Below are 15,306 nucleotides of genomic sequence, written 5' to 3' on the forward strand. Positions count from 1 at the left end.
AACATTAATTGAACATCAATTAATACACGTATAGACATTCAATTCGCTTAAAGAAGGTGATTACATATCACCCAATTAGAGCCCTTAAACCCTTGTCCGACAGCCCCAGTCAGGCGGAAGCCCGTGTTTTTTACCTCCCCATCACACGTCCTTTGCAGCCATTAAAGTAGTTCCGTTTTGTTTTAATGGCAAATTATTCATATTCGGTTTTATTTCTTTATTAAGTTAATTTATAATAAATACATTTTAGTTTGTGGCTCAGGCGCTGAACGCAGTTTCATTGTCTGCAGCGCCAGAGACGGACATGAGACTTTTATGCTCTCTGTTGTAAAAACAAAAGTGACATCTAGTGGAGAAGACTAGTAGATTCACGTTAATGAAATCTTACAGAACGTTTAAAGCTTGCGGCAATATAAAACCGCATTTAAAAATAAAACGATAAATCGGGAAAAATTAGTCAAACCACTTGTTCAATGTGCGCGCACCCAATAATATATATATATATATCTTACAGCGTGGGCTTGGTTGGCTAATACAGCGCGCACCAAACCTTTATTTTGAAAGGCTTTTAACGTCGACGTTTGCGTTTGACGTCACACCGGTTCCCAGTGTTTGAGGAAGTGCGTGGGGCAGCAGCTGCAGTAGCAGCAGCTCGTGATTTGTTTATAAAGTATAAAAATGACAGTGTGCAGTTTCTTTCTTCAAGGCCGCTGCAGATACGGAGATAAATGCTGGAACGAGCATCCGAGAGGCGGAGGCGGAAGAGGAGGAGATTACAGAGCGAACCAGCAGCAGCCCAGCAGAGGAGGTCAAACACACAAACACACAAACACACATTCATCATTATCTATATACACGAACAGTGTGTCACTGATGTAACACAACATGTTTCGCATGACATCAGCTGGATCTAACAGCAGCTGTAAACACATGTGCACGTGCTTGCTACATCTGAACGACTTGTATTACTATAGTAAGGTTGGTAATATTGAAGAATACTACAGTATTTACTACTGTTTATCAATCTATTTTGGTCAAACTCAAAAATACTAAAGTATACGGTATAGGCATTGGGCTGGTATGAGATTTTAACGGTATGATCACATTTAGCAAAAGTGTCACGTGTCACGGTTTTGCAATAACAAAACTAAAATGTGTGATTTTCAAATGTCTCCGATTCAAATGTATACAAACACCAACTTTTCAACTGGACACACATACATTTTATTTGAACCAGGCTTTAATGGACTAGTTTTTGATGCACTTATGTATTTTGTTGCCTATGTTCTTATAATTGCTTCCAATGTTTCCTCATCTGTAAGTCGCTTTGGATAAAAGCGTCTGATAAATGTAAATTTAACCAACATTCATAGAACATATATGTCATGGTTAAAATAAAGCCTTAAATTACAATACTCTTTCAGAAAATGTATTTTTGTCACAGTCCATAAGGGCCTAAACCTCAAACATTGCATTACATGACTTAATTATTTATTTTTGTGTTAACACCGATCACACCTTAAAAACGGTATCACAGACGTTTTTTCGAAACCTTGACTCTTTCAAACCTCGGTATACCTTGAAGCCGGTGTTCGGCCCATGCCTAATACTGAATGATGAACTTTACTGATATAGGACCTCTCCAGTCTGTTGACACATGTTGTTTTTTTCTTTTCAGGGTTTGGGAATCGTGTGTGGGTGAACCCATCTCAGCGCTCCGGTGGCGGTTACATCCAGCCCTCCACATTATCTCGAGACGGTTCAGACTGGAGCAACGGCGACGTGAAGAGCTCTGAATTCAGCTTCTCCAACCAGAACAGATTCTCAGCACTAAACCCTCAGAATATCAATGATAAAGGGGGACAAACACCTGCTGATGACAATCATAATCATGTGTAAGTGCGTCTTTCAGGTTTTCTGTTCTTTACTTGGTTTAGACTGTGGCAGCACATCGTTTCATACCAAACCCCAAATACTTCTTATAATAATACAAAATATAAACGCAGTGTTTGCTTCAGCCCAGCTTTAACTCGACAGACTGGTTTAGTGTCACAAACTGCTGTGGGAAACACAGACTTATGCTGGACATAAGAAAACAAAACCAAGCTTTTCAAGAGTAACTTATTTTGATAGGACATGATGGTTTTTGGGGTCTGTCATTCAGCGCGATTCCAGATAAACTAACATCATGCAGAGAGTCAAGGGTTAAAGCTTTTCACTGAACATAAATGCACTCGGTGTGTTTCAACAGTTTTTCTACTGTATGTTTTTATTGAAGCGATACGATTCAGAAGGACATGGAGGTCTGGCAGAGTTCTGGCCAGTGGCTGTTTTCATGTTATTCTATGCTCAGTGTTCAGATCTCAGGTAAGCAAACATATCGGCCAGATTTTCTTTTTTCATGTCATGCCATTTATTTATGCTAAACATGATGTGGGGTCAGCTGTGGCCTGGTGGTTAGAGAGTTGGGCTTTTGATCAGAAGGCTGCCTGTTTGAATCTCAGTGGCAGCAGGTCATGACTGAAGGGCCCTTGAGCAAGACACCTTACCCCTGATTGCCACTGTAAAAAACTACTTATATGTCGCTTTGGATAAAAGCATCTGCCAAATGAATAAATGTAAATGTAATGATGAAATGGAAACATGTTTTTGTCCTCATGTGTCTGTGGGCTGCAACAATTAGATCAAATGCAGAAATAAACATCCTTATTTTTTAGATCATATCATATTTGATTAGCAGAGCTTTAGTCAGACTCAACATGATTTAATAATCTCACGTCATGTATAGATTTAAAACATTGTGTCTCGTTGCTTCATTTAGCAGATGAAGGAGAGATGAACAGTCATTTTGCAACATTTGTAAAAGACAGTTTAATTAATTCATGTCTTATAATGTATTCCGCGGGTGGTGGGAAAAAAACACACACATTCTGGATTTGGACGGCACTGAAATCACCATGTACCCCCGTAAATAGAGAAAATATCTTGCGTCCCAATGAGAAACAATAACCAGCTGGGCTTTAGACGTCATGGCTTCTGTTTTTTATTGCAAAACATGCTATGGGGTTGACAGTTTTAAATGGTTACAGTAATCAGAAGCTTTGAAATTAAACTGTCAGTAAAAGTTAATGTTTCTTGAAACCTTGTTTTTAATTAATACAAATGACATTTGTTTTAAGAAAATCATGTTTGACATCTTGAAATTGATCAGAATGAAATGTGGCTTTATTTCAAATGTATGCATGCATGTCACTGTTTTAATTGCTTAATGAAGTGTTGAGCTGTTGTGTACTGTCTCAGGATTTGTTGAGCTGAGTCCTGAAGAACTGAGACTGGAATATTACACCGGCAGAGCATCTGGAGATCTTCAGCCATATGTAAGACAGTGATGTCACTTCCTACATAAACATGGCTCATAGATATAGATAGATATAAAACTGTCTTTGATCCTCATGATGTTTGGTGGGTTTTTTTCTGCACATATGAAAAAGTTGTTTGGTTGATGTGTTTTGTTTGTTACAGGTAAACTCTGTACAGCAGCTGTCCAACCAATGGAGGAGCAGAGTTCAAGAGCTCCAAACCATGAACAGCTCCACTCAGATCAGTGTGGTGAGATGATGCTCATACATGTCTGATATCTGATCTGTGTGTGTGTGACAGACTCGCAGAGAAATACACTGACTGCTGTTCTTTAAAACATGTTGTTGTGACTTGATTCTCAGATATCAGAGCTCAATAACTCAAGTCCTCAGACATCATCACATGGATTTGATTCCAGCTCTGGGTCCACATCGGCATCCGGGTTTGGAAACACATCGGCATCCGGGTTTGGAAACACATCGGCATCCGGGTTTGGAAACACATCGGCATCCGGGTTTGGAAACACAGTGGCATCCGGGTTTGGAAACACAGTGGCATCCGGGTTTGGAAACACAGTGGCATCCGGGTTTGGAAACACAGTGGCATCCGGGTTTGGAACAGGAGGTGGGTTGCCACCATATAAAACTAAACTGCAAAAAAATTTGTTCATAATTACATCAACCCTTTTGCATTCGTTGATTCCCAGGGTTTAGCTCCAGTTCTCAGAGCAGTAAGACTTTCAGCTTCGCCTCATCCAAAATCGGTTTTGGAGCATCTGATACACAGAAGGCAGCGGGTTTCAGCAGCACATCAGCCGCTCAGCCTCCATCAGGCTTCAGTACCGGCCCCCCGTCTGCTGCCACCTTCTCTTTCGCTGCTCCTGCGGCAGAAAATAAACCCAATACCGGTGCATTTGGCTCGGCTGCTAGCTTCAGTTTCACATCATCCAGCTCATCTGCTGGTGGATTCGGCTCATCATCAGCAGCGGGCAGCGCTGTCACTGGATCTGGAGATGTTGGGGACAGATTGTTCACAGCTCACAGTGATCTGACCGATGAAGAACTGAAAGAGTTCAGAGCGAAACACTTCACATTGGGACAAATCCCCCTTAAACCACCTCCTGCAGACCTGCTCATGGTCTAACACCGACTCTGGGGGGTTTGGAGCGGCCTCATCTTTTAATGCAATGTGAATAAACATGTTTATAGAAATGAGACATTTGTCATTGTGTTTTAGACAAATGACTTTAATTGAACACTTAACCAAGCTGAACTATCCAGTAATATTGCAGACTACAATATTACACACTGTTTACTAGTAATAATATGTTAGTACAAATAATATTATCCTTTTAATAAAACAATGGCATATGAGGCACTAAAAACATGACAGAATTTTAAATAGTACATTTTTATCAAGAATATCTTTCAATATTGCTTTTAAATTTCGCATTAACCGCAAAAGATTCTCTTAGTTTCTTCCAGATTAACATTACAGCATCTTTAGCCGAGAGTAAGGGCGGAGCGTCACGCCTTGACGTCAGAGGGAGGAGGAGCGGTAGATTCGTGCTGTGATTGGTGGGCCCATAGATATAAGTAACTAGATGCCGGCATTGGCATATTTTTCTATGGGCCGCCATATTGGAACGGTGCGAGCCGGGTGTGTTATCAAGTCCACGTGGAATTGCTTGACTTTTCAACTGATGCTTTAATTCCTCGCGCGTTTCACACTCCTGCCATGACTGCGCGATGCTGTGGCGTCTCCGAGTGACGTAAGCGGACCGTTCCAAGATGGCTGACACGCCTACGTGCCTTTAGCGCTTGAATGAGGCATACTTGTCTAGTCATATATGTATCTATGGTGACGACGCCAGTAGCGCGAAATATGAACGCACGCGGAGAATCATGGCTCGACGCGACGCGACAGGCGCCGGTTTAAAGCACGCGCTGGACATTCTGCGCTCTTTATATCCGCTCGTGCAGACGCTCGAGGAGTTTAATGACGGAATCGTGTTTTCTGACGGCCGGAAGCCCGTTCTGACGGATGACAGTGATGGCGCGCGCTTTCAAACCCTCGCCAGAGGACTGACGGTATGCGCGCTCACGCGACTGCAGCCGGTGCGCGCTCCCGTGCAGGTAATTCACACCTGCATGATTGTTATAGAGAGCTCGCGCGGGTTTATCTGCTGTTATTGTGTGATGTGTGTATTTCAGTATAACTCGTCATAAAGATCTTCATACTGTTACTGTCTATGGTCATAACCGCGATCCGCCATATTAGTGAGGGCAACAGCGCACTAAAAGCCCATTACAGGTACAATCACGTTTACATTTCTTAACACATTTCAATGGTTTATGACAAAGCGTAGAGTACAACTTGATCTTGTCTCTAGATGCTTCTTATGTCGACAGTTATAGCTAATAATGAAATGTGAAATCCATTATTTGTGCTGCTGTTATATGTGAGAATCCACTAGATGGATGATGGCACCGTGTCCAGTGATGTGTTATAGACAAGACAAGCAACAGAATAAATAACCATGTTGCAGTAGTCACGAATAAAACACGAACATGTAGATTGTTTCTGAGTTTTATCTGAATCATCGAAGAAAACAACCAATTTATGTATTATATCAAAACTAATGTGTTTCACTGTGGAAAGGGCTTTTTCTGTAGGAATTTTACACATTTACAATGATAAAATAGGTTCTTTTATTAATCCGGTAAAACCGTACAGCTGTAAAACATGATGTATGAGATATAGTTAAACAAATATCACTACCGTGTATAACAAGTATAGTCATATAGTAAAGACACATGTCTTCAGAGCATTTAATCTACTTTAAATGATTTCACATTAATGATGTGTACACAATTAGAAAGGCTGAATGATTGCTGGACAAGTCTGAGTTTCAACAGTTCCTTTGACAATAAATAAATGTTCATGTCTAAAACCATCTTTACCTGGAGCTAAAACGTTTCTGTGCTCCACATAAATAGAAAAGTATTGAAATTAGTTGAGAAATGAAACGAGTTCTTATTGTTTTTATCCAGAAAACTGCAGCTCCATCATTCCCTCATATGTCTTTGTAATCTGCTTTTGCCCTCACCAATATGGCGCAGCGTTGACGTAAGATCCCACGAACAATGAGGCGTCTAAGTAAAACAGACTCATTTCATGACACAACCCAGATAGCACAGGTACGTCTGTAAGATGTCTGCTGTTTAAAAATGTCTTAGAAAGAGCAGTTTAACCTACATTATAAATTATAAGCATCGTCTAGATTTCTAAATTACATTTTACATGTTTAGAACATTGCTTGAGAACAGATGACACACGATTGTACAAACATGGATTTGAGGTGAAAACTACAAGCAGTAGACATATTTTATGAATCATTTCCGTTTAATGTTCTTATTTTCTTTTGTCCAGCTCGGCACGCTGCCAGAAGTTTTGGCCTTCTCACTGAATCACATTAAACGTAAGAAGCTCAGGAATGTTCTGGGATTCGGCTATCAGTGCAGTGATGTGCTGGCCTGCTCGGACCCCTTCCGATTCCATGGCGATATTTCCCAGAGCGCCGCTTACATCAGCACCAGTCAACTGTGGAAGAGAATCAACCAGAGACTGGGGTCAGAGGTCATCAGATATCTGCTCCAGGACTGCGCCGTGTTCATCGCCGTCCCACCGTCCTGTCTGCTGCAGGTGTGCGGTGAACCCGTGTATGACCTGCTGCTGTCACGACCCTGGTCTGGGTTCAGTCTGAGTCAAAACTCGCTTCACGTGCCCATAAAAAAAAACACACGGAAAACACCCGTCAGGACGGGTCACGTCAGGAACAAGAGGAAAATAGTCCTGAACAAGACTTCAAAGAGAGCGAGAGATGAAGACGTGGCGCGTGATCACGTCCCTGTGATGAAAAGGAGGCGTCTGAGCGTTGAATCTGAGCAGGGCGACAAAGATTCGGCTCAGCGGGCAGATCAGCCCTCGACCGACTGTCCCCAAAGTCACGGAGCTCAGAGCTGGAAACCTGCCCATCAACCGCCTCCTTGCCCATCTCACTGTTACATCCGTGTTCCCAGCATGCTCTACAACGGGCGGGGCATGAAGGGCTTCCTGCTCAACAGGAAGTTGTCAGCAGGCACGGGTGGGCTGAGGCGTCTGCAGGCAGCGGATCTAGTCCGTATCGTTTTTCTCAGAGGAAAGTTTAACCTGTCTGACGAAAAGGCTGAACCCAAGAAACTTCCCAAACGCTTCTTCAACGCCGTGCCGCTTTTCGCCCGACTCCTTCGGCAGCACAGGAAGTGTCCGTACACCCTGTTTCTGCAGACTAAGTGCTCAGTGAACACAGAGAGAGAGGACATGGAGTCTTTACTGGGAAGTCACTGCTCACCCTACAGGGTTTATCTGTTCGTGAGAGAATGCTTGAGCTACGTTATTCCAGAAGAGCTCTGGGGCTCCCGTCAAAATCAACTCCACTTCCTGTCCAACGTCAAGAACTTCTTGCGGCTCGGCAAATTTGAGGCCGTCTCACTGGTCCAGCTGATGTGGAGGATGAAGGTTAATGACTGCCATTGGCTGGGACTCAAGAAACGTGTGTTCTGTAGCCTCATCGTTTCCTCTTCCTCACGTTCATCTAAGCCTGAACGACTGCCTTTCATTAGAATGTTTTTATGATGTTCAGTCATATGTGTTTGATGTGACATTTGTCTTATTTTTGTGTACGGCGCAGGTCAGTGTGCGAGTGAGCACAGGTACCGTGAGTGGATCTTTGCTCAGTTTCTGCTCTGGATGTTAAATGGTTTCGTGCTGGGTGTGGTTAAAGCTCTCTTCTACGTCACTGAGAGTATGGGACAGAAACACACGCTCACATTCTACAGGAGGGAAATCTGGGTCAAACTACAGCAAATGGCCTTCAGGTACATCACATACATTTGAAAGGTTTACATTTAAATACCATTATGAACCATTCACTTTTTCCATTTAAACCAAAACCAAATTCCATTTTGTAGTGTGTTTTGGGCATTATTCCACCAATATAATCCATAACACACCAGTAGACACCATTATAGTTTCCATTAAAACCAATACAAATCCCTTTAAAACCTTTATAACTTGCAAAGTGGTTTCTATTTCTTATAGAAACCATTAAAGAAGTTGTAATGGTTTTAATGGAAAAATCTATTGGGTTGCAAGGGTATTCTGAGGAAAACCATTAGAATTTCTGTAATGGTTTCTTTTGTTTTTATTTTAGCAGTGGGCAAAAATCACTCTTGTTTCCATGATGCATTAAAAATAACGATTTGTCGCTGCTCTTCTGAAACCGTGTACGTCCAAATTTCCTTTTTTTCAGGAAATGGAATAAACACTGTACTTTTTCGATGATTGCATGCTGTGTTGTCAAAGGTGACAAGAACATTTTAATACATTTTATTGCTCAGATCTTTGCAGAACCCAGCGACAAACATAAAGTGTGACTTATAACAATGATTATGAATGATGGAGATACAAGGTTTCAGAAGGACAGCAGTTATAAAGATCTTCAGAAATCTTGATTTTCTGTTTAGTGTTGATTGTCTTTTGTTGTGTAGTATGCACTTGTCTAAAGGCCAGTGGAGGGCGCTGTCTCCTCCTGAGAGCATCAAATCCCCAGAGAGCACCATAACCTCACGCATCCGATTCATCCCAAAGGTGAACGGCATGAGACCCATCACACGCCTCACAGGACCCAGAGAATCACTGCAGGTGTGACCCTTAAACTCATGATGTTGACTCCAAGCATTTTATAGGTGAAGAGTTAAACCCTGTTTGTGTGAGATTGTGTCATGTTCTGTGTTTTTGGGATGGTTGTGTGCAGCACTTTCAGAGTTGTGTGCGAGTCCTGCAGAACGTGTTGAGCGTGTGTGTGAAGGAGACCCCGGGACCCATGGGCTCAACGGTTTGGGGTTGGCAAGACATCCACAGAGTTCTCACAGACATCACCCCTCAACAGAAATGCTCACCGCGACCGCTGTACTTCGTCAAGGTATGACACACACATGTATGAGCCCATTCGGACCGATGTCGGTTCGAAGCCCGCGGAGAGCAGGGCGAGTGGGACCGGCTACATGCGCACGAGCTGAAAGTGTGTGTGTGTGTCAGGTGGACGTGAGCAGAGCGTATGACAGTCTTCCTCACGTGAAGCTGGTGGAGGTGTTGAGTGAAGTGTTGGGTCCGTTTGCGCAGCAGAGCTTCTTTCTGCGTCAGTACGCTCGCGTGTGGCTCGATCCAAACCAGGGGCTCCGGAAGCGCTTCTGCACGAAGGTAAATCCCACGTCAGACACGCTGTCTCTCTCCGTTCAGATGCAGGAACGTGTGTGTGGTGTGTTTTCAGGCCGAGATGTCCGAGCCGATGAACATGAAGAGTTTCGTTCTGGACGAACAGGCCGGAGGGACACTGCACAACGCCATCCTGGTGGAGCGGGTCAGTACGGGTCAGGAGCACAGAGCGGATGTGATGTCATCTCAGTGAGTGTGAGACATTGTGATGTTTGTGTCCGACAGCACACGTCTGAAGTCAGAGGCGCAGACGTCTTACAGTTCTTCAAGAAGATGTTGAGCAGCTACATCATCCATCACGAGAAGAAGTGAGACGACGCTTCACATGTGTTTTTTCTCTTGCTGCCAGATGTTCAGCGCTGCTTGTGTCTGTGTTCTAGATTGTTCCGTCAGGTGTGTGGCATTCCACAGGGATCTTCAGTATCGGCTCTGCTGTGTAATCTGTGTTACGGACACATGGAGAACTCGCTGCTCAAGGGCTTCCATAAGGGCGGGTGAGATGGCTTTAATGATGTCAGATGCAGTGCTCATTTGAGTTTTAGTCTAGTCTTTTTGTCAAGCTGTCATTTTAGTTTTGGTCAAGTTTCAGTCGACTAAGCGTCTGAGCATTTTACTCGTATTTTAGTCAGAATTATCCATGACTATTTTCTTCTAGTTTTAGTCGAAGAAAACCGATGACATTTACTCAAGTTTTATTCAATGAAGATTTTATTCCAGTCTCTTTTTAGTAATGCAATTCTCATTATCCCAGTCAATATAGTATAGGTACCCAGCAGTATAGACCAAACCAACATTTTCTTTTAGCCAAACCCCTTTCAAACAAGGTTATCCTATTATATAATTGTTACCTTATAGACTCAAGAATACATCCATTCCAGACATGGAAGACGTACACACACATACATTTAAATAAAAGAGTTTACGCTAACTCACCGCAGCTGCATCTTCTAAATAATGCTGCGAGTGGGGCTTGAGGAAGTGACGTCGCCTGCGTCTGCGCAGTGCGACCTGATGCAGCCCCTGAAGTGAAACACAGGAAACTTGTTTTATAACATCTCGTCTCGGTCAACGAAAGTGAAGAGCTTTTAGAATAGCTTTAATTTCGTTTTTATTCGTCAACATTATACATTTAATTATAGTCACCGTCACATGACCAGTATTTACATTGCGTCTCGTTTTCGCCACATGAAAAAAGTTTGTTGAGGATGATATTTAGTCATAATTGTCGTTGCCGAAAGCAACACTAGTCAGATGTTTTTGGCATCACTGCAAGAGGTCAGATGTTCATGAGCTGTGTGTGTGCAGGTGTCTGATGAGACTGGTGGATGATTTCTTACTCATTACACCTCATCTGAGTAAAGCCACTGAGTTCCTGACGTATGTACTCAACAAACACTTCTAATGAAAGATGGGAACACACATCAGTCTGATCACTGATCTCTCTGTCTGTCTGTCAGACTCTTGTTGGCTGGCGTTCCCGAGTACGGCTGTAAAATAAACCCTCAGAAGGTGGCGGTGAATTTCCCGGTGTGTGAGGGATGGAAGAGGTCAGAGGTCAGCGTGTTTCCGTCTCGTTGTCTGTTCCCGTGGTGCGGCCTGCTGCTGGACACACACACGCTGGACGTCTTTAAGGATTACTCGCGGTGAGATGGCGTGATGTTATCAGACTGTAAATCTGTCACACGATGTGATGACGAGGATTAAATGTAAAACACATTCCAGGCAGCACTATAAAAATCAAACATTGCGTTAACACTTAAAGCAGCGAATGTGATGTTTATTCTGCTTAGACGCTTTCTCAAAAAAAGCCAGAAATGACACTTTAGCGACACATGACGGAGTGAACATGTGAATGTTTCTTTGCTCCACCCCTTTAGCTATAACGGCCTGTCACTGCGCTACAGCCTGACGGTCGGCTCCGCCCACTCACCGGCCACGGTCATGAAGAAACTGCTGTCACTTCTGAGACTCAAATGTACCGACATCTTCATTGACCTCAGGGTGAGACAGAAAGGACATGTCATGATAAACAACATTACAGAACCAACAAAAACATGTCAGACACACAACACAACCCATCCAGAACACAAACTACAGTACAGAGGTCCTCTCTGAGAAGCTCAGTTCTTTTATAAAGCGCCATTGAAAGTTTTAGAAACTTTGTGTTTGTGAACATAGCTGTGTTGTGTTTACAGATGAACTCTGTGGAGGCGGTTTACAGAAGTTTGTATAAACTCATTCTGCTGCAGGCGCTGAGGTGAAACACACACACACACACACAATCATTTCAATCCAGAGACTTGTTTGTTAATGAATAAATAGCGATTGTGAATAATAAGTAAACTGAAGCAGGTTGGTTTGATTTGTGTCTTTGGCAAAAGTTTAACAGGAAGAGACATAAGTGTGATTAAGGCAGATGTGTAACCGGACTCAAGATGTTTGAACAATTAATCATTGTGGGAAATTATTTCATACCATGAGAAAAACACAACACATTATAACCAACTGTGTGTGTGTGCGTGTGTTGTCAGGTTCCACGCGTGTGTGAAGAGTTTGCCGTTGGGACAGAATGTGGAGACAAACCCTTCTTTCTTTTTAAAGATGATCTGGACGATGGCTCGAGTTGTAAACAAGCTCATACGACACGCAAATAAAGGCAAGTGTCACACGTGGACACACACACATGGACAAATAGTTGTGTAGTTGAGCTGGACAGTCTTGTATAAGGTATACTACACACAAACAGATGTGGGTGATTCCATGCAAATGTCAAACCTATCATGAAAGAAATTACAGTTTTCAAACTGGTTGATAGTCCTAATAAACTCACACATTAAATATAATGATGTGATGTTCTCTGGGAGTTTTCTCTTTTCCAGTTTATTCAGTTCAGTTCACACTCACAGAAATCCCTTAAAAGCATCCATCCCTTTTCATCACAACCGTGCATCTTTATTTCCACAAATCCACAAAGCTTGCAGGTTTAATACCAGAATGAATTTCAGCATGAGAGATGAGATGAGATATGTGTGTGTGTGTTGTATAGGTTTGGTTGTGTGTTTATCTGCTGTGTGTGTGTGTTGTGTAAGTCTGGTCATGTGTTTATCTGCTGTGTGTGTGTGTTGTATAGGTTTGGTCATGTGTTTATCTGCTGTGTGTGTGTGTTGTATAGGTTTGGTTGTGTGTTTATCTGCTGTGTGTGTGTGTTGTATAGGTTTGGTCATGTGTTTATCTGCTGTGTGTGTGTGTTGTGTAGGTTTGGTTGTGTGTTTATCTGCTGTGTGTGTGTGTGTTGTATAGGTTTGGTCGTGTGTTTATCTGCTGTGTGTGTGTGTTGTGTAGGTTTGGTCGTGTGTTTATCTGCTGTGTGTGTGTGTTGTGTAAGTCTGGTCGTGTGTTTATCTGCTGTGTGTGTGTGTTGTATAGGTTTGGTCGTGTGTTTATCTGCTGTGTGTGTGTGTTGTGTAAGTCTGGTCATGTGTTTATCTGCTGTGTGTGTGTGTGTTGTGTAGGTTTGGTCGTGTGTTTATCTGCTGTGTGTGTGTGTTGTGTAAGTCTGGTCATGTGTTTATCTGCTGTGTGTGTGTGTTGTATAGGTTTGGTCGTGTGTTTATCTGCTGTGTGTGTGTGTTGTGTAAGTCTGGTCGTGTGTTTATCTGCTGTGTGTGTGTGTTGTATAGGTTTGGTTGTGTGTTTATCTGCTGTGTGTGTGTGTTGTGTAAGTCTGGTCGTGTGTTTATCTGCTGTGTGTGTGTGTTGTATAGGTTTGGTCGTGTGTTTATCTGCTGTGTGTGTGTGTTGTGTAAGTCTGGTCATGTGTTTATCTGCTGTGTGTTGTGTAGGTGTTGTTGTTGGTTCTTCAGATGGTGCGGGTGTGCTGCAGTATGAAGCAGTTCAGTTGTTGTTCTGTTTGGCGTTTGATGTGATCTTCAGACGTCACAGACTCGTGTATCGCTCTCTTCTCCCTCCACTACACAAACGTACGTCTGCCTGCACACATCATCATCACTACACATCTTTACAGCTCACAGATGCCTGTAGAAGCTCATGCAGTTATTGTGTACACGTTTCTTCAGTTCTTTCTCCTGTTAATGAGTGAAAAATATATTCATTCATGAGTCATTTCAGGAAGTCGACTGAAGGACAGTTCACCTGAAAATGGAGAGTTCTGTCATCATTGTTGTTCCAAATCTGTTTAAATGTGTTTGTTCTGATGAACACAGATGCTTATAACCAGACAGATCTCGACTCTCATAGTAGGGAGTTTTATTACTATGGGAGTCAATGTGATCTGTCTGGTTATAAGCATTCTTACTGATATCTTTCATTTGTGTTCATCAGAACAAGGACATTTAAACAGACAAAAAAGCAGGTCACAGGCACTCAGTCAAATATGAGAAGGAGAGGGATAAAGTTAAAAAGCCTTTATTAAGTGTAGCTTAAGTCATTTAAAAGAATATATTTGTATAAGAGCCAACATGTTTCCACCAACATCTGGTCTTCCTCAGGGCAAAGTATCACGCATGGTTGAACCTCTTCATGACATTTAAACAGAATTGGAACAACTTGAAGCAGATGATGACAGAACTTTCATTTTTGGGTGAAGTATCACTGCAACCTGAATCTGTAAACATATATAAATTTAAATTATTAGTAGTAGGATTTGATTTATAGGTTATTGTTTTATCAACTAAATGATGGTTTATTGTTTATTTATTGGTAAGGTTGGGTATCGGACTCGGTACTTTAAAGGCCGCCGGGAGGGAGGGAGGGACGACAGAGACGACAGAGACGAGAGAGAGAGACGTAGTTATTTCTATAGTCATTATTTATTTTGTGTAAAATTTCAACAAAATGTTGACATTGAGAAGTTTGAACTTTTTTAAAAGTACTGAAAACATTTACCGTTTGGTACCGGTGTAAAAGTGAACGCTACCCAACCCTATTTATTGGTATACAGTATCAGATCTAATGTCATTTAAAAGTTGATGTGTTCTTTAGTTTGGTCTGTGGTGGATGAACAATGATCACTATGACCGATTATAATTCAGGCTTTTTTGCATCAGTTCAGTGATGACGGTGTGTGTTGTGTGATTCAGGGAGAAGACGTCTTCAGCGTGCGCTTCAGGGAATCAGAATGGCTCGAGTCCATCAGGCCGCCACTCCCAGAATCCCTCAGGATTTCAAAACCATCAGAACATGAAGGTGAATGATGCAGATGTGTTCAGGGATGATGTGTAACACAGGAAAAACACTGACAGACATTTTTCTTTTATGTGTCTCATTCAGGATCAGACCGGAGCTGTAAATGTTTAATGTTTTTAGATCTGTGATAAGTGAAGCTTGTAAAGCGTGTTTTTGTCATCTAAATGAAGATTCATCTGCTGTTTATCTCGAGTCACTTCAAGACTGTTGTTATGTTGATGTGATGTTTTGTTCATGTGTTCTGCACAGAAATAAATGAAGAATGTTGTTCACTTTGATCTCGTCATGTTTGAACAACTGATGTCCATCACAATCTGATATAGTTTGACTTACTGAGTCTGTGGTTTATAGAAGAAATGGTTTCTGTAATAAAATGTTCACATAACCACAAATGACCTACTTTCATTTTATTATCAGCATCAG

The 15,306-nt window shown here is 42.2% G+C and overlaps 2 protein-coding genes across 7 annotated transcripts; both read left to right on the forward strand.

The window, feature by feature from the left end:
- The first annotated feature begins 583 nt into the window (after positions 1–583).
- On the forward strand, positions 584–5,020 carry nup42 (nucleoporin 42). The gene is made up of 7 exons (XM_079485324.1): positions 584–808; positions 1,679–1,895; positions 2,279–2,367; positions 3,301–3,377; positions 3,523–3,609; positions 3,723–3,984; positions 4,067–5,020. The coding sequence occupies exons 1-7, from the start codon at positions 679–681 to the stop codon at positions 4,501–4,503; spliced, it is 1,299 nt and encodes a 432-aa protein (XP_079341450.1). The 5' UTR covers positions 584–678; the 3' UTR covers positions 4,504–5,020.
- tert (telomerase reverse transcriptase) lies at positions 4,982–15,272 on the forward strand. 6 transcript variants are annotated; one of them, XM_079485321.1, is made up of 19 exons: positions 5,358–5,495; positions 5,574–5,673; positions 6,414–6,560; positions 6,793–7,954; positions 8,093–8,279; positions 8,952–9,105; positions 9,218–9,385; positions 9,502–9,663; positions 9,734–9,823; positions 9,904–9,986; positions 10,059–10,172; positions 10,984–11,055; positions 11,136–11,321; positions 11,556–11,679; positions 11,874–11,935; positions 12,210–12,334; positions 13,521–13,658; positions 14,778–14,883; positions 14,968–15,272. In XM_079485321.1, exons 3-18 carry the CDS (start codon positions 6,507–6,509, stop codon positions 14,879–14,881), a joined length of 2,985 nt encoding a protein of 994 aa, XP_079341447.1. In that variant the 5' UTR covers positions 5,358–5,495; positions 5,574–5,673; positions 6,414–6,506; the 3' UTR covers positions 14,882–14,883; positions 14,968–15,272. The 6 variants fall into 6 exon arrangements, 5 of the variants coding, with proteins under 5 accessions (XP_079341445.1, XP_079341447.1, XP_079341449.1 ...); XM_079485323.1 differs by having other exon boundaries at positions 5,382–5,495; positions 6,483–6,560; XR_013788184.1 differs by lacking the exons at positions 5,574–5,673; positions 6,414–6,560 and adding an exon at positions 14,187–14,278 and having other exon boundaries at positions 5,241–5,495; positions 14,968–15,154.
- The last annotated feature ends 34 nt before the right edge of the window (positions 15,273–15,306 follow it).

Source organism: Barbatula barbatula (assembly GCF_947034865.1).
Source record: "Barbatula barbatula genome assembly, chromosome: 21".
In the NCBI taxonomy this organism is placed as follows: Eukaryota; Metazoa; Chordata; class Actinopteri; order Cypriniformes; family Nemacheilidae; genus Barbatula; species Barbatula barbatula.